Source organism: Stegodyphus dumicola, chromosome 1, assembly GCF_044657685.1.
Source record: "Stegodyphus dumicola isolate Sdum_Otavi_A_Nest chromosome 1, ASM4465768v1".
Taxonomy (NCBI): domain Eukaryota; kingdom Metazoa; phylum Arthropoda; class Arachnida; order Araneae; family Eresidae; genus Stegodyphus; species Stegodyphus dumicola.
Window position 1 is genome coordinate 269124529 of NC_140768.1, and position 19423 is coordinate 269143951.

The 19423-nt window shown below is 33.5% G+C and overlaps 1 protein-coding gene across 1 annotated transcript in view; it reads right to left on the reverse strand.

The window, feature by feature from the left end:
- Positions 1–19423, reverse strand: part of LOC118180633 (rhodopsin, GQ-coupled-like) — a 333342-nt gene that overhangs the window by 13133 nt on the left and 300786 nt on the right. The window contains exon 2 of the mRNA XM_035349726.2: positions 8421–8551. Coding sequence (XP_035205617.2) covers positions 8421–8551 — 131 coding nt within the window. The remainder of the gene's footprint in view (positions 1–8420; positions 8552–19423) is intronic.

A 19423-nucleotide genomic window follows, 5' to 3' on the forward strand; every position in this document is an offset into this window, starting at 1 on the left:
TAAATGTTTCAATTTTGATTTCCGAAATAAGAAAAAAAATAAAGTTGAATGAAGAAAGCAAGGTATCTCATCCAAAATAATTTAATGTTACAAACATGAAAAGCTTTTTCAACGTTGACAAACCCATTTTACTTTTTTTTTTTTTTTTTCAGTTCAAAAGGTAAATAGATGATAGATTAAACTTTTACCTTTGAAGTATACCGATGTGGATTGCTCGGATCCGCTTACACGCAATTTCGTCAATAAATGCATTGGGAAGTTTTGAGATTTATATTGTTTGTGAAATCTTGGAATAGAAATCAGGTAACTCCTAAATATAAAGGTTTTTTATAAGTTGGTTAAATAATGAATGCCTAAACATCAGCTTAAGTAAACACAAAATTGTTACGATGTATATCTTAAGAAAAGTTAAAATGTCTTGAATGCCAGGATTGGGAACATCTGCGGACTAGGCATAGCGCCATTTATAAGCCTAGAAATGCGAAAGAGAATGTGATTCATTTGCGGAAAACATTACCAGAAGTTCAATCTATGCTAATGTAATAAATGACAGTCAAGACTTGTAGCTAATATTTGGGTAGACTCAAATGTGAAATATCTGCCTAAAATGCGATACAGTGCCGATACGCTCATCATAACTAGAGTAAACTGGGCGTAACAATAACATCTACTCTTTCCCTATTCTTGGTTATTTCTACTCTCGTTGGACGCAGCACCCTAAATCTTAAATAATGCTATAGATACCAAAAAATAATTGCATACATTGCATAAGTTAGGTGCTCCGTGAAATGCTTAGTATTGTATTTTTTTATTTTGTATATTATAAGGTATTTCTCCCACTTTCTTGGCATGGCTTCGTGGTGTGGCGGTCAGCACGCTGGGCGTTTAATCCAGAAGTCCGCGGTTCGATTCCCGGCGAAGGCGTTGCTAAATTTTCAATTTTAGTGCTTCCAAAATACCTAATGTCTCTACAGTATAAACCTTGGGTAACAATTCTATTAACTTTATATCAAAAATTCACAATAGCATAGGCATGTAAAATTATATATGTTAATCAACGATTTGTATTATTAGTAACTCTGTAGATAACGTACTGCAGTTATCATTTCAGATATTTTGAGTCACTTACTGCTCTGCTTTGTAGGAATCAGTTTGAGTTTTCGATTTTGCGGAACTTTGATATCTTTCAACCATGAAAGGGCAGTTCAAAGATTAAATCTACTTTTACTTTTCTTCCGATCATCCTTCCAACATAAATAGTTTTGAGCCTCTTATTCATTAATATTATTTTACTTAGCTTTCCGTGTGTTTATATGTAAGAGGAAACCTGTGTATAATTTTAAATAAATGCAATCCTATAAATAGATCATACAACGAGTAGAAATCATATGATACTGAAGAACAAATTTTGGCTAAATAATTTGCCATGCAAATTGAAAAATTAATGTCACCCAGGTTTGGTTACCATCCGATCAGTAATACATAAAACTCAAATATTGCTAGATGAATTTTTCCATATAGCAAGTATTTATCAATGTACAAATGCGTTACTACCTATTTTATTAAGTAAAAATCAAATTAGACTCTTTTTCAAAAAATACTCTACATGCAGCAGCGACATGGAAATATTTCACATTGACATGTCGCTGCCAAACTTAGAAAATAGTCTAATTTGGTTTCAGTTGTCAAATTAAAAAAAAAATATTTTTTAAAAGTTGTCTAATTTGATTTTTATCTTTTATTACTTCCTTGTGCGAAGTAAAAAGGAAGTATTGTAATCGCGAAAAGTTTCAGGCAGCATATTTCAACGAAAATATACATTTTGACCGCTATCGAATGCAATTTAACGATGTTTTTGTGTGATATCTGTACGTAAGGACAGAATAAAATACTCTTTTCCTTTAAAAAAATTATAAAACTGCTTTAAAATTAATTCTGAAAAGAATTTTTCATGGCGTCTGTACAAACGTATGTACGTATCTCGCATAACTCAAAAACGAGTAGCCTCAGAACGTTGAAATTTTGTATATAGGACTGCTATAACATGTAGATGTGCACCTCGTATTTTGGTTGCAATCGGCCGCACCAAACGTATATAAATATATTTATATATATATCCATTCTGTTACCCGGCTCAGTGATTTCAATTTCTTTACTCTTATATGTTTGTAAATTGTACATTTTTGGCTTTAAAAATGATTGAATTATGTTGTTTTTATCTTCCGGTTAAGGATTTTATGCCTTTAGTAAATATGTGTGCTATATTTTTAGAATTATCAGCAAGTTGTTTAATTGCCGCTAAGACTGTTTTTAATGGCGGTCATTGATGTTTACATTCGAAACAGGAGACTAGTGTATTTGTTGCCAATCTAAAGAAACTTAGCTTCGCAACAACAAAGATAACGCATTCATTTATTATTGCCAATAATTCTTTCGGGAATGTTTTCGAGGAAATAAGTGTTTGAGATTTACTTCGTAATTTTTAATATAAATATTTTGAGTTTTTATGTATTTTTGCCTTTTCGCGAAGTGAGAACTGAATTAATTAAATGAGAAATACTCAAACGTCAGTGAAAAACTGTTTCTTTTTGTTTTGTTTGCTTAATTTCTTTTATATATCATTGTAGCTTTATTATAGTATTTGAATAGAACATGTGGCAACGATTAGATTATTCTATTCTTTAAATGATATAAATTTTGTGCATTATGAGTTATAATATGAACGAAATGTATAAGGTAACTGTTATATAATTATTGGATTATATAACAGTCTTAGTTTCCGTTATATAATTATTGGATTATATAACAGTTAACTTAGTTTTCGTTATATAATTGTTGGATTATATAACAGTTAACTTAGTTTCCGTTATATAATTATTATATAAGTTAACTGTTATATAATTATTAATACTGTTAAGTGAATCTATCGCCAGAGTGTCGCTATGTTAAACAAATACTAGAGTGCATTTTAAAGAATGCATTTATTCTATTGTGGTTTATGCGCTGTCGGCGAAGTAGATTTAATTCAATCCAATAAGTTTAAATGAAATGCAAGAAAAAATGCTTATAATTTAATATTCCAATACAAGGAAGTCATGTGGTGTACATATCAGATTTTTTTCTCATGTATTTGCGCAGCTATAAATAATTGTCATATAGCAAAATTCTTCTAAATTTATATGAAAACTGTGCATGTTTTACAGAATGGATGATAACAAAACCTGCTATGTATGCCATTTACATTCCAATCTAAAGTGTAAATATTTTATCGAACATTTGCGTTTGACTATCATATAAACTCTACCCATTTTTAAGTTATAATTTATTTAAATATATATACAACTTCGTGTTGTGTAAGGATATTAGAAGCTCCAAGCTAAAATAGGTCAAACAGCCTGATTAAGAAACATTTCTATGTATGGGTTAGAAGAAAGTAATCATACAAAAGATTACCCTAAAGTGTCATATATTAAGTTATATATTAGTCCTAGTCATATATTAACCCTAAAATGTCATCCGTAATGGTAGAGGTATGCTACATATCATTCTCATCATCTTGCAAACATCATATAAAATGAAACTTGTGGACACATCACAAAGCAAATATGAGCTGAAAATAAATGGAAGAGTGGCACAAAAATATAAAATTTCAAACTGGTCCAATTTGCATCTCAAGAAGACTCATTTTAATTAATATTTTAATGAAACAAAACGGGATCTTCGAATTATTTTCTGCAGAATGAATAAAGTCCTCCTTCCCTAAATCAACTTCAGTTAAGGTTAGAATTTAGCTGATTTAAAAGGTTGCTAGTTGACTTCAGTTCAGAATAAGATATTTTACAAGTTTGGAACGAGAGATTTTAGACTTTGCTGTTGATAAGATATTTAAAAATCTAAAAAAAGTGTTGTTTCAATAGTTAATGGCCAAAATTACAACAAACATTTCTTTTCGCTTAAAAATCATCCACAGCGTAAGAAGATAAGGACCCAACATAGACGAAAAAAGTATTAAAATTTGACCAATAGAAGACTCGGTTGAAGGTCTCACCAAAATCTGGGCAAATATTTACAGCTAGTTAGTTACGTTTATAATTAATACCCAAATAGAATGGGTCTGAAATACTGAACAGACTTGTGAATATATGAAGCAATGGACTTGTGATATATGATCGTCAGCAACGTCTATTCAGCAGGTACAAGAAACTTTATTTATCCGGTACCATGCAATACTAGACATCCAAATTGATTCGAACATAATAGGTCTTATTTCGTATGTCTAAAGGATACTAGATGATAGAAAATATAGATGTGAAAACCACATATTATGTAAAAGGAGAGGTAGTTTCTAAAGGTTCCATTTGGTATTGACAACGATCAAACAACTTGAACTTTTGAAAATAGCTGCGTCTCTTATTATGTCATTTATTTAGCTTAACTACGACATTGCTTGTAAGATAAAAAAAAAATTAACAATTTAGTTTGTGAAAACAAACAAAATGACAAATAAATGTTTGTACGCGACGTTCATTTTCGCAGGCGTTAATCTAGTCAAGCTTGTTACAAAAATCATGGAAAAGAGTGTTACTTCCGGTCACAAAAATGCTTTAAATAAGGCAATTATTCATTATTTGGCACTTTTTAATCTAAAAAATTAACTTTTTAAAATTACTACTTAAGTAACATTAATAATACTACTTAAATAATTACAACGGAAATAACGTTTTTCAACAGTCCTATGGAAATATGGAAAATGAGTCCTATGGAAAATATGTCCACGGAAACTATGTTCCATAGGAATGTTTCCATTTCTATGGAAAATATGAAAAATTTAATAAAAGACAATATTCATTCTAAAAAATAAAACATAGAACGTTTGATTCTCGTGCGAAGCAATGAACCGAGATATTTTGTTTTTAAGTTTTAGATTATGTCCCCTGTAAATTCTCTCCCTTGACAAAAGTTCCGACTGAAGTACGAAATATGCGTGCAATTGAAAATGTCGCTGTAAAAGTGCAACTGAAACTATGCAACTGTCGTGAAAAATGTAAGTCACAAAAATTTTGATGAATGCAAATTTTGAAACGGAGATCTCATTCACAAATAATAAATTATTTTACAGAACTCGTGTTTAAATAATATAAATAATTTTATAGAACTAGAGTATTCTAAGACAGAGCAGAATTTCAGTATTAGCAATATTAATTGCGTAAATTAAAACTGAAAACTATTTTTAGTTCGATGAGTTTAACGCTTAAGATTATAAAGCAATCAAACTGCATATGAATGTAATTAACTTTAATTCAACATTCGAAAAGTTATAAATTACTTGAATGAAAATGCTTTAGACATGCCAAAGGTATTAAAATTTTAAGTAAAAAATGTTATACTTTAGTATATTACAAATGAACATCCTGAATGACACTAAAAAGTAAATTATAAAAAGGAAAAAAATAACTTCTAATTATTTACTTTTTAACCAGTCGCTCAAGAAAGGCATAGCGATAAAATTAATTTCTGGCATAGAAAAGCCTAAAAAACCACACATTATGAAATTAAATGTCTCAGTGTATGCTTGTCATATGGGAGACTATTTTTTAAATTCCATTTCTAGAACGAATATAATTTTTTACGGTATATTAATACGAACCAGAGTACACAGAAAAATGTTAAAATTCGTTACTTTCATAAAACGGATATTTTAAACATAAAAATACCATAACATGATTATGCGCATCATTTAAGAGCACTTGGAGGTAATATATAGGGTGTCCCGTAAATGTTACGACAAACTACTGGGGAAAGTAGGGCACATTATAAGGATTAAGAATTGCATAGGAACCCATGTCAGAAACGTCACTGTACACCGCCAGGGTTTGCTGTACAGGATAATGGAGGGTTGCCTCATTCGAGAGGTAGGCCATAGGAAGAGCACGGGACGCTATACGAAAGGAGAGCTTGCAGACATTCACTTAGTGTATGGAATAGCCTGAGTAATGAACTAGCCGCTGCACGCATTTATAGAACGCTTTCCCGATAGACATCAACAACACCACAGTTTGTTTGCACGTTTGCATCAAAATTTGTGCGACTACGGATCATTAAGGAGTGGCAGGACAAGTGAGGGCAGACCTCGATCGACTCGTTCGGTCGTTAGGTAAAAAAGTGTGTTGGATACGATGGAGAGTAATCCAAGGATCAGCATACGTGCCATTGCCTTTCAATTAAAGAATGTCTCGTACCAGTGTTCAGCGTGTCTTGAACGCAGAGTCCTTCCAAGTCTTTCGTCTCCAAAGGTTTCAGTTACTGTTCATTGGTGACCATCTTGAACGTGTGCATTTCACACAGTGGTTGCTGCAAGAAAGTTCCCGTAATGTCAGTTTCCGAGCTTATGTGTTGTTCCCGGATGATGCTATATTCCATAGGAATGGCGTATTTAATCAGCACAATCAGCATTTATGGGCTCAAGAAACCCCAACGCTTTAAAGTTACTGTGTGTGTGGATTTAGTCGCGACTGCTTAGTTGGGCCATACCGTTTTCCATCCAGGCTGAATGCCGCGAATTATCTGGTCTGATAATAAGAGATAATAATATTTCTGGAGCAGGTTCTTCCCGGCTTTCTTGATAATGTTCCACCAAATATGAGGCGCATTATGTGGTTCCAACATGATGGGGCGCCTGCTTATTTTGGACTGGATGTTCGTAGCCATTTGAACAGATCATTCCGGCATCGATGGATAGCGCGAAGTGGACTTGTTTTCTGGCCCCCACGCTCACCAGATTTAACAAGCCTTGATATCTTTTTGTGGGAAGCCATCAAAAGTGTCGTGTATCACGATCCTGGTGTATCTGAAATAGGCTTCTTGGCAAAACTCGCCTGCGCAGCTGCTACAATCAAAGAAACTCCTGGTGTGTTTGAACAAGTCCGGCAATTAATGGTCCGTCGGTGTGAAACATGTCTGACCTCTGATGTTGCAAAGTTGGAGTATCTATTGTAACATTCAAGCTGTCGTACACCATTTGTATTCATTTCTAGTAAAGGTTTCCAATTAATAACTTTTCTGTTTCCTTTCCCTCTTCTACCTCTGCTACCACCTACCCCTGAGATGTACGGGCATGGGTTCCTATGCAATTCTTATCCTTATGATGTGCCCTACCTCTCCCAGAAGTTTGTCGCAACATTTACCGGACAGCGTGTATATCTCGCCTAGCAAAGAAGTATGAATTGTGAAAGCTGTGAAAATTAAGGTCGCATAAGAATTTTTATGGATACTTTCTACAAGCTCGAAAAAAATTAATCCACTGAGAAACTATACTATTCAGCAAGCGTTTTTGCCGATTTCTATGTCTGTATTGTGTATGATATAGTTTGATTATAGAAATATAAAAGGTCCTCGCTAAAGGAATCATCACCTGCTATCATCTTCATCGAATCATCACCTGCTTGATAATATTCCATGCGATTATGTTCCGTGTAGGTTTATATTGAAAAACACCTGAACGAGCATTAACATTCTTCAGAATAATATTCGCAAAGATACGGTATAATTCTTTAAAGCGGTTTGTGGCATTATACTTGAGTTTCACTATCAAATTTAAGTTCAATTTTCCTGTCTGCCTCATTTCGTAGCGACTCGCTCATACCGCAGAATTATGCAGATAAGTGGCAAGCAGTTAAGCATAAAGTTAGGAAAAGAACTCGTAACCTTATGAGTATTTAAATCAGTATTGAATTATTCACCGACAAGCACGTAACAATACGACCGAAAAGTGTTAAGATTAGACTATAGTAAGGATGTAGCAAGAAGGCAGAATACGCTTTACTAAGAACTTCTAAGCTCTTCTACTGAAGTGACCGAGACTTCAACTTAAATACTGGTTTCTACCGAATTTACATAAAACGCGATCCTGAAAATTCATTATGGTAGGGAATCGTAATGATAAGTAAGGAAGCATTTTCAAAAATAAAAATAACTATTATGAAACTAAAATAAACCCCTAGAAAGTAAAGGAACATTAGTATGTCTTTTGTTATTAGTGGAATAAATATGCCGTCTGCTCCAATTATGTGAGAGAAATCTTTTAACAATCAAAGGATCACCTCGAGACAGATATTCATAACATGTTTTATCGTAGTGTAAAAATATATTTTTAAGCAATTAATCTATTTTTTGCTTAATAGAATAAACGTATTAATGGGTATGTAGAATGTTTTTGATTATTATAATATCATGAAATGCGTCTTAAATTTGATACCTTTACAAATGACTATACACGTAATACAATCTGTTAAGTAATAAATAATCTTACAAATAATTTTTTTTATCTTAATGAAGAGCAGAAATAAACGCAAAACTGTTTTAAATTCTTAATAAAGAACACAAAATTGATTTTTTACTGTGGAATATGAGAATTTCTATACCCAATTTTCCAAACATCCAAACTTCCTTGAATGATGAATATGTAGCCATAGGATGAAGAAAACCATTCAACACATCACTGACGGCTAAATTGACAATCAGAGTATTGGCAGGACTCCGAAGTCTTCGATACCTTAAAGAAAACACACGCAGTTAGTAAAAGAATAAAACGTTTTGCTTCTTCATGTAATTTTACAGCATCTATTTCGATCAGACAGGATTGAACAAAATATTTCATTGATAAGAATTAAATTTGTTAGAAACTTTAAGGTAATTCTGAAATGAACATGAACGAAAAGTTCTCTGTTAAGAGTTTATTGCTGCAATGTTTTAATCTTAAAAAGACTTTAAAAAGCTTACTTTTCTTTTATATGCAAGAAAACTATTTTTTTTATTAATTGAGTTTTTTTTACGATTCGAGCCGAAAATTCTTATATAATTATTAAGTTTTATAAGATGACATGCACTGCTGTTTAAAAGTAAAAGAAATTTCACTTACTTTCGATTATCTTCAGAACTTAATACCCAAAATATACAATAGAATAGGTACACACGCCTGCTCATGGCATACATGAATGATCGCAATAAGGCTGTTTGTCGCATAATAATAGAGTTTGCAAGATCGAAAAAGATGGAGGCTTATATGGTATAAGCCCCTCTAATAGCTATGTAGCTTTCACAAATTTCATATTGGAAATGCGGCATTTGCTCTTCAGTAGGTGTACCAGACATGTTCAATAGTGTCTAGGTCTAGAGATCTGGTTAACCGATGCATTTGGCTAATATTCCAATTGCAAAGAGTCAGCAATCAGATTAATAATTTTTTGGACGAGCGTCGCCGTCTATAAAAATGAAAAAGCTAACTACGCCCTGCTAAGGTGGCTGTGGACTCTATATGATCTTTTCTTTTATGGCTTGTTACAGAGTCATTCGTGTGTCCGTTTAATATGATGCCTGCTCAAGCCATCAAATCTCCGCATAACTGTCAATAAAAATGGCACATTTTATTTCAAAATGTTTTGAAACTCTATAATGTAACAACATGCCTACATGATAAAGCAAATATTTAAAAAACGATTTCTACGTATAGATATGATATATCATATTGTGAAATAAACGTCGTCATAATTGTATCATATTAATACAGTAAAATATATTTCCTTAGTGTTTTTAAAAATTTTTTCAAGTCATTGAGCTGAAGAAAAGTAATAGATGCAACATAATATTCTAGAATTCAGAAAAGTTCTTGGAACTTCAGTTTTAAAGCGGCTGGACTTGCAGCTGCGTGTGCAACTAAGAGGGGTAGGCTCTTGCGGGGTACGAAATCTGAGATCTAGACCGTTCAAGATCTAAGTACATACAGAGCAACACCTATAGTAGTATAGTGTATTATTAATATTCACATAAAAGTGCATTTTAAAATATATCGAATTTACGCAGTATCTATGTGTACCAATACTTAATTTTATATATATCGTAAATGTCTACGTATCTTAGTGTAAGTGTCTGCATATATCAGTGTATCGTATCCATGTGTAAGTTATTGTAAAATAATAGAATAATTTTATTAATGTGTTTTTATGTGCATATGGTACCCGCGTATCAGTGTCAACGTGTATTAGTCTATAGTATATTAGTGTGTTGCATTTTGTAGTATATTGTAGTAATAGTGTGTCGCATTTTGTAGTAAATTTTGTAGTGCTGTAAAAATCGCACGAGTAGTTTTTTAAAACATTAGCTCCCAAAGTTTTAGCTCCTCAATGTTAATTGAATTTGGTATATATTTTTAATCTTTCCTTTTTTGTCAGTGTGTCGCATTATTAGTGTCTATGTATATAAGCGAACTGTAAACATGCGAACTTTGTATATGCGTAATTATGAGTATGTTGTACTTACGTACTAGTGTCTACGTCGTTAAGTGTATAAGTGTCTATGTAAATTTGGGTATTAGCGTCCATAAATGTACTAGCGTCCCTCTATAAGCGTATAAGTGTCTTCCTCGTATTAGTCTATGTATAAAATCGCATAAGTATCTAAGCACTCAGTGAATACGCACTTCTCTATCAGACGCATTGAGTCTATCAGTATAAGTATATTAGTGTCTTCTTGTATATTTATGTCTATTTGTAAAAGTTTCAGCTATAGATAGTTGCAGGGTCCGGACAGTACCCGAGTAGTCATTGTAAGCCGTCCGGGTGTCCGGCCCTGCTGTCACTTGTCTCCTGCCTACATGACATATTCAAGGAAGAATGAATAAAATGATGTTCAATCAGTATCACGAGTCTGCCATTTCTGCAAGTTCTACTGAAGTTTTGTTAGACATCAACAAAACTATATACTGTCTACGGACCGCCGTTTCAGAAGCTTTATTGCTTAAAAAGTTTATTTTACAAAGTGGAATATTTTCATATTTTGATAACGTTAAATTTGGATACATAAAGCCTTTTAATTTGAAAGGTTTCCCGGTTGAAAAGGTTCGCATTAATCTTTCAGAAAAGTGTTTTTTTTTTTTTTTTTTTTTTTTTTTTTTTTTTTTTTTTTTTTTGAGGGGGAATAAAATTTAAAAGCAAATTAAACATAAGATTATTGAATCCACTTATTTTTCCAGATTCAATTAAAATGGATATTTTGCTTTAATTTAAAGCAATTAAAATTACTGATGTAATCTCTTAAATATGGAAATGAGTGATTTTGGTGAATTAAGAAACATTAAAAAAACAGAAGTTTATGAAGAAAATAAATAATATCAAAATAAAACTTTTAATAAATTCAGAATGCAAAGAATTTGTTACATTAGGATGGTTTGCATAAATGAGTGCATATTGTAATTACTCCTAGACTATAGTTCCACAATTCGCCTTAAGAATAGATAAACGACGTTCCTTACGATGCTTCAGGTTCTCTTTCACTTTAAATTTTAATTTTAGCGTGAAAAAAATCTAAAACGAACCCACTGAGGGAAATTGTGGGAAAGCAACTCAGCATAATTACATTTAAATTAATCTGATAATGACTTCAAGAGAGAGGGGAATAAAATTACCAATTTTTCAGAAAAGACTCGCATTTTAACCCTATTTACGAATTCTTAAGACCATTATAACGGGATCTGAGCAGATGGATTGTTATATTAAGAGAAAAATTACATTAAACCAATGGAAGATTTACCTGGCCTTTCTTATAGGACATTATACTGGGATAAGTTGTTATGCACTTACGGCGAAGAAGTTTCACACAGAACATGAAATACATTTCATTGTAGTATTCGTGGTAAATACGCTGCTTATAGGTTTAGGGATATACAAGTGGATATACACATTGAGACCATGCGCGAGTTTCTATTGAATGGATAGAATGAATAGGTTGGGATTTTATCATTGTTACTGTATGCTTCTATGTCAGACTACTTGATTATATTATATTATAAAATATTATATATTATTCATTAAATACTATTTATAGATGTAGATGTAGATAGACAGATAGATAGATTAAAATTCGCCTACAAAGCTAAGACAACTTTTAATGAATTCCAAAAGATCTTCCAAACGATTGATTTCTTTTATTATGAGGCTGACTGTAATATCTTAGCTTATTATTTTTTTTTAATGTATCGATTGCTAATGGTTAGAATCGCGAATGAAGTTAATCGTTTACTTACGAACACAAGCTATCATGAATGTGAAAACTGAGCAAATAATAGCAATAACGTTTTACTATAAGGCAGGAAAATGAGACACAGAGGCATTGTAAAGCTATGAAAAGTAGATAAGGATGCAGTATTGACACTATCCGATGTGGGTTTCGTACTGTGGATGATTTTTCTGATGAGCGGTACGGTAATGATGAACCCAAGAATGATCCCACTTCGTAGTCTTGAAAGAATGTGAATATCGAAAGAGCTTGACAATTGTTGCATAAAAATAGTCACCTGTCTCTTCAAACGATAACTAATGAGTTTAATATCAGTAGTCATACTGCCCATAAAAACGTGGACGATTTTGATGAAAGTGAAAAATTTGTTCTTTCTGCTGCGAAACAACGAGCCTTCTTAGTGCGGGGGAAAAAAGGGGGAGGGACAGTTCTATATCCCTCGTTCTACTGGGCCTATTGATGAAATTCAACATGCGTTTTAATGTCTTGAAAGCGCGACTTAGGCTATGTATTAGATTTATATCGGACTTTTTCTGAAATAACACACGAGTTTTTTCGCAGATTTCGATTCTGCGACTCAATTACGCCAAACTACCAAGTGCTGTAAAAATCGCACGAGTAGTTTTTTAAAACATTAGCTCCCAAAGTTTTAGCTCCTCAATGTTAATTGAATTTGGTATATATTTTTAATCTTTCCTTTTTTATTAAACTTATTTGATTCTTCCTTTCGAACTTTAGGTTCATTCCAAATAAAATTCACCCATTTCTTATGATTTAATTTTTAAATTTGTATTTTAAAATAATTTTTATGAATTTTTCAAAAAACGTTTTGAATTATAATCTATAAAACTTTTACCATCATCTTAAAGTAGACATATTTCTCAGCATAACTGCAAAAAATTACAATTTGTTATTCAAAATTTCCCAAGATATACGTGAATTTATATGTTCGCGCGTTTTGAAATTTGGCATATTTTTTTGAAAGCGATAAAACATCAAATGTGGTTTAGACACTTTGCTAAAATTATTTGGAAGTAGAAACGATGTGACTGTGGAATGAGGTGCCTTTTTTCCGCTCCGGCATAATCGAAAAGAAAGGAAAATTGATTGGCACATATTAAGAAGTTCGCCATGTGAATTATTCTTGGCGTAAACCGAAAAAATTGTGCGAAGATAAAGTTTTGAATTTCTCCGTAAATTCCACACCAAATTTTACAAAATTTAATATATAGGCATAATTTGAGTCGTAGAATTGAAATATGGAAAAATTGGTATCTTATTTTAGAAAAAGTCCCATTTTGTGTCAAAATACCTATGTTAGGACAATGCTATATATAAATCTAATATATATCTTAAGTCGTGCTTTCGATACATGAAAAACGCAGTTAGAATTTTATCAATCGGCCCTGTAAAACGGGAGATATAGAACTATCCCTTTGTTTTTCGCAGGGTATTCTGTTCAAGGAGTTCCTAGGAAAGTAAAGTGTCACAGTTCTGTACTATTTCTCTTATTCACCAGATTTCGCACAAGCAGAAAGTTTATCTGATAGTGAAATCTCACTTGAAAGAGCATTACATTCACAGCACTGAAGGCAATCACAAAACCTTAATAAAGGCTTTGATTTTTGATTAACTCGTTTTTAGAGGCTCTAAACAGAAAGCTTTTAGAATCTCTAAACAGTGAGCTTTTAGAGCTCTGAAATTTTAGAGGCTGTAAAAATTAATTCTACTGAGGAATCGAGCCCAGTTTTATGATAGCGCAAAACATAAAGCAGTCCCGTTAAGGATTATATATTGGAGAATATTTTGTCTAAGAATATAATATATTGAAGGATATGAGAACGCTATTTTCTTCAACTTTCGATTTTGCATGAATTTAATCCTAAATCTTTGTGGACGCACTGTATATGGTACTCATACCGTTGTGCCACATTGTAAGCAAATCTGAGATCATGTTTCTTCTTCTAAAAGCTTTCTTCATTATTTTGAAGTATTTGCGTATTTAGAAGCACGCTAAAATACTGTTCAACTGCTCTTTAAGAAAAACACATTATTTCCTGAGAAGTAAATTCCTAACAACATAATTACAAATATTTTTCATCAATCTTTTTTTTTTAATTGCATTACGCATAATGGAATTAAAATGCAGTCAGTACTAAACAAAGGAGAAATTACCGCTTAAATCAGAGATAAAACTATATTTAGACTTCGATTAGCTGATTCGAACAAAAGATCAAAGCAATCTGAGCCATCTTTTGTTAGAACAACAAAGTGGAGCCCGACGAAAATAGATTCTGTTTTTGTAAAACACTTTCCTTACAAAATTTAGAGAACAATACTATGCGAATCGCTGTGCGTTTTTTTAAAAAAGAAAGATATTGCGAAAAAATGGCGAAGGTAGCATCCGCTTTTATTGTACCCAAAACCCTAGTTACAAAACTTTAGTAGTAGTGCATTTGATAAAATCTGAAATAGTAATCCATTATTTCACTGATAATTTTCACTGATAATTATTTTTAGAGATACGGGAAGCATATAAACATTCTGTACCGCGCCAGGCACATACGGAAAAATCCTTCCTCGTGATTGGATGTGGCTTCCGATGGCATCATTTTCTCTACGCTTCGGAATACCTTGACTTGCTTGGGTTCAAGGATATACCTTATAACGTTGCGCGCCTCTAACTAGCACGCAACCAAGAGGTGACTGTGAAAGCTTGTATAAACCACAGAGTCTTATAAAGGGTTTAAGTCCCTTTTTATTCAACGTACTAAATTACAATTGCGTCCTCTTGACGCTTACAAACTGTGCCAACTAGGCAGTCAAAATAAAAATAATAACCTGAAAAGAAAATAAAGACAATATTCTAACTACGAGGCTCTCTAAAATAACTAACTCACCGCGTTTTACAAAAGCCGCAGCTAATTCAGCAGACTTGAAGCTCACTGGAACAATTGCAACTACTTCCCGCCAAGCACATAGGCCGCAACGCGGGGTTCTTTAATTCTCGATTTCTACCTCCGCGCTCGCGAAGTAAGAATAACTCTCTCTCTCCGAACTTGTTTCCTTCTATTTAAATCATACAACTTCCGCTGATAATTTGAATGCTTGCGCGTTCTACTCAAATTTACATATTCTGGCATTGGCAGTTCCAGGGGAAAGTAAGGCTTGACAGGAAAGATAGTTTAAACTTAAAATAAATGTTAGTTAAAATAAATATAAACCCTACATTTGCCGCTGCCAGAATTTGGAAAACTTGGAAGCAGGTCCTACAAACGACCTGTTGTAAGTTTATCTAATTCTGAACTAACTGGCGAAAGCCTCGTTTACACACACAAAAAAAAAATCTTATGTAACAATTAAAATTCTGTTAGTCGTTACAAAGCTTTCTTCTTACAGCAACTTTTCCTGGACTTCATCAATCAATCTTGGTCTTTCCTTCCAGCATCTGGAAGGAATAAGTATCAGTATCTTTCTACATACATTATAATTTACACTTTCTTGACACAATAAATTTTTGTTTTTAACGTTTCGTTTTTCTTAGTTATTGCTTACTTCACATTCATTCAATTTTTCAAGCATTAATTTAACTTTACCCTGGCTCTCCACCATGTGTGGTGTCAAACGGGAATATTCGTGTTTTAGTCTTACAACACTTCCCCTAACCACCATGATTTGTTAGAATTCAACAACCAAATAGACACACCTTACTCGACATTCTACAACTCAATGAGCTACTTTAATATTCTTAAAAATTCAAATGTAGGTGGAGAACCCTACGAAACACATTCATTCTAACTTCCCCCTCATTCATCTTTAAACATGCAGGCTTTCGCTCTAAAGCATGACTTTACAGTTTAATACTTAAATTTTGACTTCATTGCTTTTAAGCATTCACTTTTAGCATCTACAATTTTATGCTTCTAGACTAAATTCTACTTTTACATAACATGCAAGTATTTACATACATTTACAAAAGTTTAATACATATGCTTTTTACAATTTACCATAAAATGAATAAGAGAAAATAAATTTTTACTTTACTCATTCTTCGCCAAGCTGGCGGCACTGAAACTAAAATTCTTATTAGTACAAGAATACGAAGTTATTTTTATCTCCGGCCAAATTTTGGCTTAAACATAACAGAATTAGTCTTTCGACCAACAGAAAATGCTTGTTTTTAGCTTTTACACTTAAAGAAAATAATACTTTTGCCTTAGCTAAATAAAGTAAAACAAAACTAAGTCTCAACCGAGACATATTGACTTTCGTCAAAACATAGAACTTCGTACTTAAGCATAACATTTCGGAACAAAAGAGAAAAAAAATTTATAGAAGGTTTTAACTTATCTTTGAGTTTTCGATGCTTGAAACTCCGTCATCCGTTTTTGACAAAATTGATCCCAAGTTAGAGGTGTCATGGATGTCAATCTTCTCCTTGTTGATCTCCGCGTGTCGTCCCCGTTGATCTTTCTTTTGCGTCCTCTACATGCTGGCCTCTTGACGGAGTAATCGTCTGGTTGTTGTCCTTTGCGTTTCTGCCTGGGACGGCTGGTCTTGACGTCCTCCGGTCTGGAGTCCTTCTTGAATTTCTTCTGTTCGTCGTATTTTTGTGCCTCCTGTTGGCGTTTCAGTTTCCGGAACGGCGGCCTTGCTGGCACCTGACTCTGTGGCCGTGTGCGCGTTCTCCTTGATGTGTAATTTCTCCTGCCATCCTTTGTAGGTGGTGTTTTCGTTTTTACTACGGTTTCTTTACCCGGTTCATCTGTATTTTTGTTTTTCTTAAACGCCGGAGTTTGAAAATCCTTTTTTCTTTTTGATGCCGACGTCCGGGTTGTAGAAGTGCTACGTCTCTCTTCAGTTCTCCGTTTCTTGGGTGGTGGAATAGTTGTTGCAGTCTCTGGCCCTTCTATTTCGTTTAGACTTGAGTCCTGCAAGAAACTTTTAAGGATTTCAAAATCATTTGGATTATAGTATTTTTTCACCTGGTCGGGACTTGCTTTACAGATTTCCCCTTTCTCGTTTTTAAGATATAAGACTACTCCTTTGATTTCCTGAATTACATAGGGGCCTTCAAACTTTGGAGCTAGCTTTGCCATAAAATTGTCTGGGGCACTTGATAAAGAAAATTTCCGTTTCAATACTTTATCCCCAACTTTAAAATCTGCTTCACGGCGTTTTCTATCGTAATATAACTTTTGTCTATTTCTTGCCGTATCCGAAGTTTTAAGCGCCTGCTCAATTAGTTTTTGCATGTCCTTTTGTCTAAATTCCTGCTCTCTTTGTTGCACAAAGAATAATTTATCTAAAGGCGTAATTAACTTTCTGCCTAAAAATAATTCTGCTGGAGTTTTTCCCGTAGTATCATGATGTGCCGTTCTTAAAGCATAAGCTAATTCATTTATGTAGCCATCCCAGCGCTTGTGATGTGTGCTAACGTAACTGCGAATTATTTTTACAATGTTTTTATTAACTCTTTCTGCTATGTTAGCCTGTGGTCTATACGGAACCATTTTGATATGGCGTATATCAAGTCCATTGCATATGTTTTCAAATATTTGACTAATGAATTGTTTTCCGTTATCGCTAATGACTTTTATCGGTGCACCGTATTTTAAAATGTATCTGTGTAAGAATGCATCTGCGACTGTTTTGGCTGACGCGCGTTCAAGTGGAACAATTTCTATCCATTTTGAAAAATGATCTACTATTACTAAAAGAAAACGATTTTTATTTAACTCGCTCTGGGGGAAGGGACCAAGGAGATCTATGCCTAAAATTTCATTCGGAAATGTAGCGCGAATGCTATTTAAGTACCCGGCCGGGCTGTAATTAATATCATTTATTAACTGACATTGATTGCAGGACCTGACATACGCCGTTACTATTTTGTATAATTGCGGGAAATATACCGCCTCGTGTACCCTTTTTAAAGTCTTTCTGACCCCGAGGTGGCCCGCTGTTTTTTTTTCGTGCAACTCCTTCAAAATGCTTAATCGAAGCGAGGGTGGGATGACTGGCTTATACTCAAGATTTTCGTTTGTTGTTTTCGTATAGAATAATAAATTATCTATTATTTCATAGTTTTTTGCTCTATTTCTTATCGCATCGATATCTGTATGCTCAAAGCCTTCGGGGTCTTTCAAATAAGCATAGATATTTCCAAATTCAGGATCAGCTTTCAGTTCAGTAATAACCGTATCTCTAGAATCTAAAATTTTTGAAGTCAACACAGCGCATTTAAGTTCATTACCTTCATCGTCCAGTTTTATGCGAGAAAGTGCGTCAGCTACATTGTTTTCCTTACCCGGTTTATATTTTATTGTGATATTATATTATTGGAGTTTTAAAGCCCATCTTATTAACCTGGGCGTTAGGTTTTTTCCCGAGTAAAGTCTACCAACCGCCGCATGATCCGAAAAGACTGTTACTGGCGATTTGCCGAAATAAACTCGAAATTTGTGTACAGCCATTAATACGGCTAATGTTTCTCTTTCTGTAGCTGTATAATTCCTTTGTGTTTGATTCAATGTTTTACTAAAAAATGCCAGCGGATGGTTATTTTGCATAAGAACCGCACCCACCGCATAGTCTGATGCATCTGCCGCAATTTCCAGGTTTTCGTCCCCCTCAGGGAATTTTAAAACAGGGGCATTAATAAGCGCTTCTTTTAATCTTTCAAAAGCCGTGTTAGCTTCCGCTGTCCACGTAAATTTACTCTTTTTTCGTTTGATTACTAAGAGTGGTTCAACAATATTAGCGAAATCTTTTATGAAAGATCGATAGTAAGAACATAGTCCAAGGAAAGACGAAAGTTTCTTGGCGGTGTTGGGCGGTGGGAAATTCTTAATAGCTTTTATTTTTGAATCTTGCGTTTCTATACCCTTTTGCGAAATTTTATAACCGAGATATTTAAGTTCTTTAGTTGCGAACTTGCATTTTAGGCGTTAATTGTAAGACCGGCCTCTTTTAATAATTTAAAAACTTGTTCGAGGTCATTAACGTGTTGTTCCAACGTACTACTCGTTATAATTATATCATCTAGATAAATTAAAGTTGATTTTCCTAGGACAGGCTTTAGAACAATGTCCATAGCTCTCTGGAATGTTGATGGGGCCCCACACAACCCAAAAGGCATGCGTAAAAATGCATAAGTGCCCGATTTTGTTATAAACGCGGTTTTATGTATATCTTCGGGTCTCATAGCTATTTGATAGTAGCCAGACGTTAAGTCCAAAGTAGACATATATCTTGTCGATTTGATCTGTCTAATGATCTCGTCTAAAACCGGCAAAGGGTAAACTGGGAATTTAGTTATGCTATTTAGTTTTCTATAATCGATAGCAAACCTCCA